Source organism: Macaca nemestrina, chromosome 7 (assembly GCF_043159975.1).
Source record: "Macaca nemestrina isolate mMacNem1 chromosome 7, mMacNem.hap1, whole genome shotgun sequence".
In the NCBI taxonomy this organism is placed as follows: domain Eukaryota; kingdom Metazoa; phylum Chordata; class Mammalia; order Primates; family Cercopithecidae; genus Macaca; species Macaca nemestrina.
In genome coordinates, this window is record NC_092131.1 from 36,855,219 (window position 1) to 36,869,161 (window position 13,943).

A 13,943-nucleotide genomic window follows, 5' to 3' on the forward strand; every position below is an offset into this window, starting at 1 on the left:
ACATGGCAAGATTCATTGGCTACAGTTCAGCAAAACATTCTTGGATCCTTTAGGAGGAAAAATCTTACATAAACTGCACTTTAAGAATAAGGTTGTGCAGGATCTGGATTTAAAAAGAAAAAAAAAAAGGATAAGGAAGAAGTTTTATGGGACCTAAATTTCATGTCAATAGCCCTTTGAATCTCTGGCTTTACAATGAATGCAACTTATCCAGGGAATGCTTCTCTTTGAAGATGTGTTTTATGCCACTGTGACCCTAGAAGAAAGATACCAAATTATTTGAACTCTGATGCAAAAGGCATATAATCTGTATCCTGCTGGTTCTGGTTCTAATAGTTAAAATGATGCATTAAAGGATTATAAGTGATTTAATCAAGAATATGTCTATTCTCATTTTAAATTAGCTTGCATTTTCTTTAAGTATATGTGAAATCACTGAGTTATTACACACTGCAAATATAAACAAGTTTGTACCTGCCTGATTTTGAAGACCATAATCCAAATGTTCTTTCCATTTTCTGTATTGTAATTTAGTCTGTGATTGAACACACATTTTTATCCTACATGTTCCATCTAATATTGTTAATATGTAACATCCAGATAAATTCAGAAGATACAAACTACAACCCTTGTACTAAGAAAAGTGTGAAACAGACTATCTTTTAACATGAAGTATGATATATGCTTTTGATCTACTGTAAGCTGAAGCACATGTTTACAGGCCAAAGCTTGTTTAAAATTATTTCAGAACCAAGTGTGAACATGCCATACAGAACTTAATATAGTATACTCTAATTTTTCTCAATTTGACAAAAAATGGACAGAAAGCAAAATGAAAAAAAATTTATTTCCTCAGTGTTTTATCCACTGTCAATACTGTATTTTTGATGCAATATATTTGCCAAAAAAACTCAGCCTTTATTTTCCATTTTAAACAACTACAATATTTACAAGCTGTTCAGAATAACACTCAGACACACACACAGTCACAGACACACGTAAGTACATATGTCCTTATCTCTGGTTTATGCTGAATGCTGGTAAAGGCCATGAACTTTCCAGAGCCCATGATCAGAAAAGGAAAACCCATTTTCCTTTCTTACGTTCACTTTCCTAGAATCATTTTCAATATTCCTCCTTCCATTTCCTCATGCTGAGCTCATTGCCAGACTTGTATAGGGTTAATCAGTGTTTACATTTTTTACTTAAACCACAAGCTTTTGAAAAGCATAAGCAGACATGATCCCCCCACCCATTTCTATTATTTTGGTTGTAGAATCAAGCTTCATATATAAAAAGTCTTGTTCAATCACAAGTACACTAAACCCAAGAGTCATCTGGAGCAGCCATCTTATGCTCTATTACTACTCTGCTCTGAATTCCGGGGCACCACCTCATTGTGCAGGTAACACCCAGGAATTCATCCCCATCACAGTGTTAGATGACCTTTGTTCCTTTCTAGCTTGGCTCCACTGAATCATAAATTGTCAGGTACAGAGCTGAGGCATAAGAAAAAAGGTGTAACCCTATATAATAGGTATAAGTCTTAGAATGGAGTTGTCATATAACTTTGTGGTGACGATCAGCTCTAGTTCCACCAAACAATGTGAGGTTGATTCCATAAAATGGCAGATAATGAAATTCAACTCACAAATGTAAGTTATTTATCTTAATTCAGAAAGAGTATGTGGCTTGTAGGCAATAAACTGTTATACATAATTCTTGACAGATGACTCTGGTGAGGTGATTCAAAGAAGAAAATATACTTCTGTTTCAAGCACTTACTCCACTCATATCCTACCTGATTTATTTGTATAATAATAAATTCCTTTCCAATTGCAATTCTTCCTAGACATTTAACAAGTAAAAATAAGACGGACTGGGTGCATATCAACCAAATTAAGAAAAAAAATATAAATGAAGAAAAGGATTGGCTTTTTAATACTTATTTTTAAAAAGCCACATTCAATGCAATATTAGAATTATGCTGTCCCAATGCATGGTAGTATCTAATTTTCTTCTTCCTCAACACCAATAAAGCAATATCCACATAAGACTGAAACAGAATGTCCAAAGTCCATTAGCAAGTTCCATGTACCACATAAGGCTTGACTGACGTTATTCTCTCCACTAATCTTTGAATTAAAGGAAAAGCCTCTAGAATAAAAAGGGACATTTTATACCTTATCTAAACCATGTATCCTATCAAAAGAGAAAATTAACTGGGTCTGTTTCCAAAGTAACTTTATATGATTACATTACACAGAAAAATAATACAAATGAATAATGAGGACTTAAAAAACAAACCACACACACACCCCAGAAAAGGCTTTGTCCATATTCATGAAAAATTAATTAAAATAAATATACATGAAATTAACAATCTGGACAGCAGTTTATAGTTAAGTAGCTAGTAAATACAAGTTCAAATAATTCTGACAAAATCATTATTACCTTTTTCTCAAGTCACATATTTATTTAGGCAGAAAGATGCTTGAAAGCTAGCTATACGAAAAGGACATTTTTAGACACTGGGTGAATCTTCAGCTTAAAAGGCCCAGTGCTGGATGAATGACTCACAACAGCAATCCACCAAATGCAGAGCTGCTAAGCAGAGGCAGAAGGATGCTACTCAGAAGCACAGAGGAATTTATCAAGGCTAAGCTAACCTTGCTGAAAAATGTGAGGCTGAGTTTTATATTTTGGTATGTGATCGAAAAATAAACTCATTCAGAAAGAAAAACACATCTTCTTACTAGGTTTCCTACACAAAAACTTGTATTTTCATTGCCTGACATTTAGTATACAGAGTAATTCTCCACATCTCACTTAGGATACAAACATTGTCTGACTACTTCTGTTTTAAGAATTAGAAGTATTTCAGATATACTTGAAATATTTTCCAAAATACTTCAAATCTAATAGAAATAGATTATCATCCTCCAGTAACAAAGTCAAAAAAGGCAGAACACTGGTTAAATTTGTCCACTCATTTCCTAAAAGGTAATCTCTTAAAAAATATACATACAGCCTCACCACTTACTCTTCCAAGTTCCTTAAATATCACCATCTTATGTTAATCTAGATTCTTGGAAAAATTAAAGTTCTTTACCAAAAGTCAACATTAAAGTTTTATCCAGTGTTGAAACTGGTGAAAAAGAGAGTTCATACCAAGGTATAAGTTGGAAGATTAACCAAAAGCTTAGTGAGGAGTTAAAAAATGTTTTTTGTCACTGAATGAAAGAAATAAAGGAAAAAAAGGCAACAATTTATAACTCATTCCATGATTACCTTTCTCTCAAAAGAGGAGGTGGGAGAAGAATTAAACAAGATAAAACAAAGATTTCAATCGTACAATTCCATTAAAAGGAAGTGAATAAAAAACCTAGTATTTTAGTTACATCTTTTAACTTTCAAATTATGGAAATCAAAGCATTGGCAATTTATAAGCTAAAGACATTAATGTATGCTGAAGTCTTGTACATAACTGAAAAGAGTTAAGCAGATAATCTAAACGAGTCACTTACTATTCTCTGGGGGGTGAGGGGTGAGGCAGGAACAAGAATTTATGATCAATTTAGTTAACACAAGTATGTTTATTTCCATATAATAATTTAGATCAAATTATTCTTAAGAATGAATCTTTCTTCAATTATCACCATTTCCTCGATGCAATTACTAGAAAAGTATTATGATTTTTAAAAGGTTGTCAGTTTTAGACTCTTAAGAAAAACAACAGGGCTTCTCTCAGGTTCTAATTTATAAACTCACTAAAGAATTATATGTTAACAAAATTCAACTTGTTTTGAGAAAAATATATACCAATTGTTACCCAAAATCAAAATCCAACATATATGTTCCATATAAAATCTAGTCTTGCATTTGAAATCTGACTTTTTTCAGAGTACGTGATGTGTTTAAATTTTTTTTTGGAGGAGGGCTAGAAATTAAAACATTCTAGCCCTTCTGATTAAATCATGTAAAGGTCAGATTTTTTTTCTGTGTGGGAAAATGAATTATCTTCCATCTAAGATTGAAAAGCCTCTACTTATCTCTTATCTAGGCAATGACCATGAAAAGATCATATTCACTTCAGGAAGGGAACAAGCAGCAGGGAACATAGTTTCTTTCAGAAGATTTTAAAAATATATGTATATAGAGAAATAGATTATAAATTCAGTTTCAGAAAAAAACCCTCCAAAACCGAAAACAACACTAAACTTCAATGGCATACTGTAGATCTGCCAAAATGAGGCAAATGCAGAATATAATGACAGTATCAGAAAAATACATTTTTAAATGGTCAATTTAGAAAGGGTACCTTTGTACAAAGGTTCAGTAAATCATTTCACAAGTATTTTTAAACAGTAAATTTTGTAAAGTGTGAAGTCTATGGAAATGTCAACACAAGGCACATTAGGTTCTGGATGACCACAGAAGTTTAAAATTAGAAAAAGGGAAAATAAATAGGTTTTAAAGTGGAAATGCAGTAAGATTTGTATGTTCACTATTTACTTTCTTAGTTTTCATTCCTTCTACTGTAATGTTATGCTATAATGTGAGATCTACATCAGAATTAGTAGGAAAAACAGCTTCTCTCTTCTGTCACCTCCACAAAAGATACTTTAAATCTGTACTGTCTAATAGAGTAACCACTACTTACATGTAGCTACTGAGTACTTGAAATATGGCTAATGACCTATGATGAAATAGTAATACTTTGACTATACTGGATTAAACAAAATGTGTCATTAAAATTAATTTTACCTGTTTCTTTCAATGTTCTGTTCACAAGGGGTAGAAAGATGGCTGCTCCTAAATGCTCAGAGGAGATGTACAATTTTCTTTGGAGTTTCACACCAAAAGGGAAAATTTTATCAAGGATTTAAAAAAATGCTAAATTTGCAAATTAAATCTAAATTGAAGTTCCCATATCACCCAATTGTAAATATGAGTAATATATTTCCCTGAATATACACTTTAAAAAAAAATAAAATTTAAGTTATGACACAACATACGAATTAAGTCAATTTCACAGTTATAAATATTTCAATTTACAGCTACACACTATAAATTACAAGAAATAAAATTCAAGTAACAGAAAAAGAGGGGAAAAATAAAAAGCAAAATTATTAAAGAAGGATTTAATAACAATAACTGCACCATTTGGATAATTTTATTTGAAAAAAATTTTACTTGATTAACTGAACTGCATGTGAATAACTTCAAGAGCTAGAAACTCATAAATAAAAGGCAATCGAGCCTTTCTTTAAATTCCTGGACATTCATCTGCTTCTTAAATAAAAGTGTTTTCTTCCCAGAAGCACGCCCAGCAGAGCTTGCCCTGGTGGAGAGAAGCAGAGCGCGTGGGCTCCTCTGAGATGTAGACACAGGAGCTGGCAGTGGTGTTCACACGACCGATCCGCTGACTATTGGCTCTGGGCAATGTCAATGATGAAGCTATGTATATCTTGAGATTCCATATTCACTTTAAATAAAATATCCAATGTCCTGGCATGAAGTACACACTACTAACAGAAAAATGAGCAGCACAGTTCCTGCTACCTATGTTTATAAGGAAAGGGAAGGGGCTAATCCCAAAGGCAATTTAAATAATGGTATTTTATTTTTATATATAAATAAATGATCTGAGAAATCTCAGACTTTAGTGCATTGCTGTAAAAAATTAGTGCAGTTTTTTCATTAAAGTTTTTAGCGCTCAAGGAATAAGATAAATCTATGTCTGTTCATAGTCTCTTTCACTGTACATTAAACTTTTATACTGCTATAAGTCAAACGGAACATTTCTACACTTGTCTGTTTTTAAAAATTAAGGTAAATGAATTTCATGTTCTATGACAAAACATGGCAATTATTTTTGGCAAAGAAATTAGAAAAATATGAGATCATAGTTTAGAAATGAAGAGTTTGTTGATTTAAAGCATAGGCAATGCGTAGGAAAAACTTTTTTTAAGGATGTATTTTAACAGAACTTTATCCTTCATGCAAAATGTTTTCTCGGCAGCTAACTTAAAAAAATATTTCAGCTTTATTTGGGGATGGAGACAGTGACAGGAGTCAGGGTGAGGGGCAAAGGAGAGGCGCTTAACCAAGCTCATTCTGTTTTCAGTCTCTCCCACATAGGATCAAAGTGATACTTGCAGGCATCTTCTGCTCGCTCCTCTCTTTTTCCAATGCCTTGGAATTGAGAGGGAAAAAGAAATGTCTTTATAAAACACTGGCTCACACTTCAGCCCCAAGTTCTAGTACCCCAGTTTCAATTACAGTCACATATTTATCATCAATCTGGACCAGAAGTACTGCCTTGTCGATGTGGGATCTAGTACCTGGATCTCTGCTGCAAGGCACCCATCGGTGAATCACCTAATGATTTAGAATAAAATAAGAAGTTAGTGCTGGAGACCTGGAATATACTCACAAACTCCTACCCTCACCTAGGATTAGTAGTAGCAATTTTGTCTGAAAATTATACATAAGTATAAAATCAGCTAAAACCATGCATCCAAGTGAGGCGGACTTCAAAAAAGGCAGAGCCCCAGACCGCTAGCTTGTAAAAGAACTTACATGGCCTTCCATGCCCTCCTGCGGACTCCAGTCTTTCCAGCTATTTCTCCCAGCTTTTAACCGAAGTCCTTCATCAGGCCACTGTAGCTCTTTCCTTTTAGATAGGTTGATCCCTTCCAGAATTTGACTGGGATCTACAATCTACATGGTAAATAAAAACATTTCCAATTCTTTTTTTTCTTGATGATGAAAAATTACATAATCTCAAACAAAATGTTTTTCACAGGACTCTGTGTCTCAAGTTATTTTTTAAATTCCTATAATGAAATTAAAAAAAAAATCTGAAGAGCTACCTGTTGAATTCTTTTCAGTCTCTGGTAGACCTCACTGCAATGGCCATGTGACAATGGCTGAACAAGGAACATGTATCACCACCACAAAAACCATTTGCTTTCAGCTTTTAAGTTTGAAGCAATTTTTCCCCAACATTCAAAAATATTCTAGTCTTGAGACAAAGTGAGATAAGGTGTGTTTTCACAAGAGTCCTTCATTCAACAAATAAGAAATAAAAACCAATAAGCAACAAAAACAGCACAAGACCACCTCTGGGCTTACTTACTTGGACTCTGTAAATCACTTCTCCCTTTCTGGCATGTGAATTATTGGCAGGACTTAAAGTGTTGCCTGGCTGTGCATCAGTGGCACTGCTCTGACCTCCCTCTGTTGCAAGAAAGCCCACGAGAGTGTGATGTTTGCAGGCTGGGATGCTTTGGCTGGAGCTGCTGGAGGAAGGGAGGCCGTGCTGCACACAGGCCAGGCCGCTCTGAACTGAGGGTTCCATTTGGTTCACCATCGACAGTCGGGATTGGATGGATGATGGCAAGTTTCGAAGCGATATCTGACTGGTGGAAGAGCGCCGACAAGGCACAAACCCAGTGGTGGACATCCGGAGGGACGAATGCCGGCTGCTGTAGCAGTAGGAAGACTGGCTGGCTACTGAGGCCCGGGCAGGAGACTGTCTGACCAGGCCTGATTGCACAGAGTGAGAGCTGTGGCTAGTGCCTAGGAGGAGAAACAGCAGCACTCACTCAAAGTAGAATGACTCAGACACAATACTTTTTTGCAGCTTCTAAGACTTTTTCCCCTAAGCAATTAATTGGTGAATTGATAGAACTTAATGTTTATGCCTAAAACTTTTAAAGTTAAGAAAAGAAATATGTATCTGAGATCTGTTTTCTTCTGTGGTTTCTGTAATATATTTTTTATTTGCTAAAGTTTTTTAAAGTTCAAATTCTGGGGCATACGAAAGATATAATTAATAACTAAATATTTTACAGCAAATATCAGGACTTAAGGTTGTAATAAATCCTAAAATATGTTTCACAGAAATATTTTAAAAGAACAAGAATACTTCCATAATATATCAGAAATGAAGTATCTCACGGAAATGAGAAGGTCAGAAGGATTTACTAAGAAATACTGCATTATCTCACTTGTGGAATCTGAAAAACCCAAACTCACAGAAGCAGAGAGCAGAATGGTGGTTGCCAGGGGCTGGGGAAGAGGAGGTGTTGATCAAAGGATCAAAATTCCAGTAAGTCAAGAGGAGCAAGCTCTGGAGGTCTATTGTACAGCCTGGGAACTAGCGTTAATAATAATGTGTTGTATGCTTAAAAATTGCTGAGTAGCTCCTAAAATGTTCTTACCACAAAGAAATAAGTATATGAGGTGATGGATATGTTAACTAGCTTAATTTAATCATTTCACAATATATTCACATACCAAAACATGATGTTGTATACCATAAATACATATAATTTTTGCCAGTTAAAAAAGAGAAATATTTATTAAGGCCCTACTATGTGGCAAGCTCTATAACTACTATTTTTCAAAGTATAGTATTACTGCCCTTTCAACTTCTACCAAGGAAAAGCTACACTGCCTATAGAGAGACAGTGAATACCACGCACTACTAAATAGGAATGATCAGTAGCACTGAAAAGCAGGTTCTTCTGCCTTTTTCAAGTGGCTTGATATAATTCTTCGGACTTGTCTTTTTCTTGACTTATAAGAGTAATGTAAAATTAATTACATTGAAAACATAGTTACATGTACTTTTTACCTGAAAAGAAAAAGAGCTCATCAAGGTAAGAACAAAAAGTACATTTAAAGAACACTGAAAGTTTTAGGTTTTCACTCAGAAGCAAAAAAAGAACATCCAAAATGTTGATCTAACAGGTCTCTTCACTTAAATCCCATTGGAATATATCTTTAAATTTAATAAATGTCTTTAAATTTAATAAATGTCTTTAAATTTAAGTAAATGTCTTAGAACTTTATCTGATTCATGTGAAGCAATCAGGGGGGCAGTCGGGGAGAGGATCAACTTCTCCATCTGGCTGGATCAACTGCCCAGCCATATGGAAACAGTTGAGACCTTATTCCTTCTGCACACCAGGTGGATTGCGGATCTCATGTCAAAGGGAAATTAATAAAAGCATACTTTGAGGGCCTAGGGACAGGGAAAATTTTCTTAATTAGGACATAAAAAGTACTAATGACAAAATAAACGATTAGTAAGTTGTTCTCACTAAAATTAAGGACTTCTCATCAGAAGAAGGCAAGTAACTCTTCACAGTAGGAGAATGAAAAGACAAGGGACAGCATGGGAAAAGATATTTGTGGTACAGAAAACTGAAAGAGCTCAAATCCAGAATATAAAACACAAATCAATAAGAAAAAGATAACCAAATAGAAAAATAGGCAAAAGATGTAACTAGGCACTTTAGAAAGGGGAGCTGCTGATAAATTCATTAAAAACTTCCATTCTTAGGTATCAGAGTAATGCAAATTAAAAGAATAAAATTAAAGACCACCCCTTCTCCTGCCACCCTGGAGCAAGCCTGGAGCAAGCAAGAGCAGAGGCAGGAACTGACAATCTTCAAACTTACTAATCATTTATTTTGTCATTAGTACTTTTTATGTGCTAATTAAGAAAACTGTCCCTGTCCCTAGGCCCTCAAAGTATGCTTTTATTAATTTCCCTTTGACATGAGATCTACAATCCACCTGGTATGCAGAAGGAATAAGGTTTCAACTGACTCCACATGGTTAAAAACAAAACAAAACCTTTCTGGAAAGATTTTTGGTATTATATATCAAGAGTCTTATTCTCATAAGCTTTGGCCTAGTGATTTCATTTTTAAAGTCTCTGACCGATGAAAATAATAAATGATTACAAAGACTTATATACAAAGATCATTACAACATTATGTTAGAAGAAAAACCAAGTCATTGTCCAACAGGGGAGAAGTTAATTATAATAGTTAAATATTGTTAGCCTTTAAAAATTATATTTTCAGCTGGGCATGGTGGCTCATGCCTGTAATCTCAGTACTTTGGGAGGCCAAGGCGGGCAGATCACAAGGTCAGGAGACCGAGACCATTCTGGCTAACATGGTGAAACCCCGTCTCTACTAAAAACACACACACACAAAATTAGCTGGGCATGGTGGCATGCACCTGTAGGCCTGGCATGCACCTGTAGGCCCAGCTACTCAGGAGGCTGAGGCAGGAGAATGGTGTGAACCCAGGAGGTGGAGCCTGCAGTGAGCCGAGATCATACCACTGCACTCCAGCCTGGGCAACAGAGTGAGACTCCATTTCAAAAAATAAAAAATAATAAAAATAAAAATAAAAATTATATTTTCAAAGAATCCTTAATATACTAAAATGTTTACATTGAATTATCAAGTTTTAAAAGTATATATACAAATAAATATATATTTTATATATATAAAATAATATGAACAAATGGAATAATGTACAACTTGGAATAAAAAAAATTCTATTTCTGGGCCGGGCGTGGTGGCTCATGCCTGTAATCCCAGCACTTTGGGAGGCCGAAGTGGGCAGATCACGAGGTCAGGAGATCGAGACCATCCTGGCTAACACGGTGAAACCCTGTCTCTATTAAAATTCAAAAAATTAGCTGGGCGTGGTAGTGGGCACCTGTAGTTCAAGCTACTCGGGAGGCTGAGGCAGGAGAATGGTGTGAACCCAGGAGGCAGAGCTTGCAGCGAGCCGAGATTGTGCCACTGCACTCCAGCCTGGGCACCAGAGCCAGACTCCGTCTCAAAAAAAAAATTCTATTTCTGAATTTCCAAGTAGATCACATATATATACTAATCAGCCTCTATGGCTAAGAAGCTAACGTTAGACATATAACTTTGTTTCATATTACCTAGTGTTGGAGGATAAGATGTGACAGGTGGGTGGAGTCCAGTTCCTGATCCCTGCCCAGGATTTGCAGTGCTTCCCTGGGACACGTTGCTGTGGGGATCATTGGCAGTAGTTGCGTTGTTACCAGTGCAGGAAGTCCCGCCTCCAGTATCAGAATCTTCAATATTGCCACCACTGTTACATCCAGCTCCGCAACCTTTCCTAAGCCTAGGAACAAATACCAAAGTAGGAAGCATTATCCCAAGATCCCAAGGAACAAAAAAACTCATTACGTTTTCAAAGAATGGCTTAATTAAGAACTATACCCATCATATTCACTGCCTCAAATCTTTTATAAACTCTATTATCTGTCCTGCACCATAATAAAGAACCATATATAACTCAGTTGTACCATTAAGATCATAGCTGGAAGTGGAATTTTTATTTTTTTTTTTGGGGGGGGGGGACGGAGTCTTGCTCTGTCACCAGGCTGGAGTGCAGTGGTGCAATCTTGGCTCACTGCAACCTCGACCTCCCGGTTCAAATGATTCTCCTGCCTCAGCCACCCGAGTAGCTGGGACTAGAGGTGCCCGCTACCATGCCCAGCTAATTTTTGTATTTTTAATAGAGACGGTGTTTCATCATGTTAGCCAGGATGGTCTCCATCTCTTGACCTTGTGATCTGCCCGCCTCAGCCCCCCAAAGTGCTGGGATTACAGGCGTAAGCCACCACGCCAGGCCTGGAAACAGAATTCTTACCAGTGCCAACGTCTGTTCAGTGACTCTGAAGTATGTAACCCCTGAAAACCTAATTCATTTATACTGTTAATATACTACACTTGAAGAGAGGTGCTGAAATCATTTTTTCCTATTTTTAAAAAATGGAGAGTGACTAAGCAAACAAGGACAATTGGGCACTCTATCTCTATGCCATTTGTCTTAGAGGGAAAGAACCTCTTTAAGGTAATTCCAGCATATTAGATCTTTTTTGGAAAGAAAATTTCTTTGAACACTCCCCTGGCTTATATTGTGCCTTCTGTTTGGGCAGAGATTGAACATTTGAGAGTTTGCTAATTTAATTGCCAGATTTGGTTTTCTTAAGCTATATTTAAGAATCTGAACAACACTTATGTTCTGCAATATTTCTTCATCATCCAAACTATGATGTTCCTACACCAGACATCATAATTTACTAGACAAAAGACAAAGAAAAAACATCATGTGAATATCTGAAAACACTGTAAATTTCAGATCTGAGTGAGAATGTATTGTTGAAAAAGTCAGTAGTATCTCTGTATTGCCATCAAGTCTCAATGTGTTCAGAGTGCTCCCCCTAGTGTTGGAACAGAATGGTAAATCAGAAAAAGTAATCAACTTGCATGTTATGTTTTTCTCTTAATTTTCCGTTTGTATAGAAAAAATATCCAAATATTCTAATAGTGGTAATATAAAATAGAAAGTTAAAAAAAATTAAACAAATAAAGGGTATTTTCCAGATTCTACCAAGTAACACAGCAATGGTTCTTAAACCACAGTTACACATCATATTTATCTAATAAGATTTTGAAGGTAAGAATGCTCAGATTCTACTTCTTGAAGTTAAGAAATAATGGGTTCATATTGTACCATGGCATCTGTACTTTTTTCTACAAGCTTCCCAGGTGATGCACACTGCCTAGATTGACAGGGTCAGGAATACACCAGCACTGAATAATGCAACCCCTTGGCTCACCTGTGCCAGGTTGACACTATGAAGTTCCTGATATTTCCCAAGCTGATAGGACCCCCAAGAATGTCTTTAAGCTGTTCGTGGCTGTCAGAGTAAGAAGTTGTCAGGGGTGAGACAAAGATTGGGTAGCCAATAGGTTGATCACAGGATGAGTTTATCATGTTTCTCAGGGCTTGCTTTGCATTTTGGATGCTACCTCTCTCTGGGTTACGGTTACGTAGAAAAACAAGCTCCTGCTGTTGCCCTGCCCAAAGACCCCGGACACATTCCTTATTCACCTGAAAATCAGAACACAAGGGAATTAGGTTAAGGGGCCAAGAATAAAATTCACAGAAACAGAAGAGCAGAAATGGGAGGAATACAAAAGACATTATGATAACCAGTTGTGAAAAGCAGGGAAGAAATATAAGTAGGTCACGTTTAAATAGGAGGTAATCAATTTCCCTTTGTCATTAGCAGATTGCTAAATAATAAGTATCTACAGAGCTCTTTCTTCATGCTCTGTCTTTAAAGTATTAAGTAAAATGAAGTCAATTTAGTTTTTTAAATTGGCAGAGCACTGATAAATAGGATAATAGGTATCTTTTATAGAAATGAGAGATAAATATTTAGAGTTGAAAGAATGTTTATGACATTTGTGGGCTGATTAATGTAAATTAAAAAATAAATAACTATAAACTATCAAAATTTCAGAAATTAAGTGTCTTAAAGCCCTGAGATGTTTAAAAAAACAAACAAACAAGAAAAAGTTAGAAAGAACTATTTAACTTCTGATCTCTATTAAGTACATGGTATGCTATCATTTTGCAACCTAGGAATCATATTATATTAGCAATATGGTGCTGACTTTTTAAAAAGAAATGCTGCTCAAATTGCATATATAAAAGATACAAGACCTGTCATTTAATGGATAAAAGACTGTCAAAACTGAAATAACCAAAAATTTTAAGGCTTTATGGCACATGAGAAACTTTCAGAGGACAGAATAAAGCACTGAAAAAAATAAGTCAAATCAAGTGCTCATAAACAAGAAAGACTAATGTAATATGGTCATTACATTTTTTTTTCTGTGAAAAAACTTTAAATCACTTTTTAAAAGTTTACATAAAGGCTGGGCGCGGTGGCTCACACCTGTAATTGTACAGCTTTGGGAGGCTGAGTCAGGTGGATCACTGGAGCCCAGGAGTGTGAGACCAGCCAGGGCAACATGGCAAAACCCCATCTCTACAAAAAACACAAAAATTAGCTGGACATGGTGGTGCATGCCTGTAGTCCCAGCTTCTCGATAGGCTGAGGTGGAGGATCACCTGAGCCGAGGGAGGTCAAGAGCCTGCAGTTAGTCATGATCATGCCACTGCATTCCAGCCTGGGCCACAAAGTGAGACTCCGTCTTAAAAAAAATAAAAATAAAAAATAAAAGTTTAAATCAAGTTATTCAACTTTTAATTTTTGGACACAAATAAATACC

The 13,943-nt window shown here is 35.8% G+C and overlaps 1 protein-coding gene across 9 annotated transcripts in view; it reads right to left on the reverse strand.

The window, feature by feature from the left end:
* Positions 1–828: 828 nt before the first annotated feature.
* LOC105494311 (pecanex 1) overlaps positions 829–13,943 on the reverse strand; it is a 209,971-nt gene continuing 196,856 nt past the window's right edge. For 8 of the 9 annotated variants that reach the window (XM_011762638.3, XM_011762637.3, XM_011762633.3 and 5 more), the window contains 5 exons: positions 12,479–12,753; positions 10,769–10,974; positions 7,145–7,587; positions 6,586–6,726; positions 829–6,384 (listed from right to left, as the gene is read on the reverse strand). In XM_011762638.3, the coding sequence (XP_011760940.1) occupies positions 6,244–6,384; positions 6,586–6,726; positions 7,145–7,587; positions 10,769–10,974; positions 12,479–12,753 (1,206 nt within the window). In that variant the 3' untranslated portion in view covers positions 829–6,243. The remainder of the gene's footprint in view (positions 6,385–6,585; positions 6,727–7,144; positions 7,588–10,768; positions 10,975–12,478; positions 12,754–13,943) is intronic. The other variant, XM_011762634.3, reaches the window with a different exon arrangement.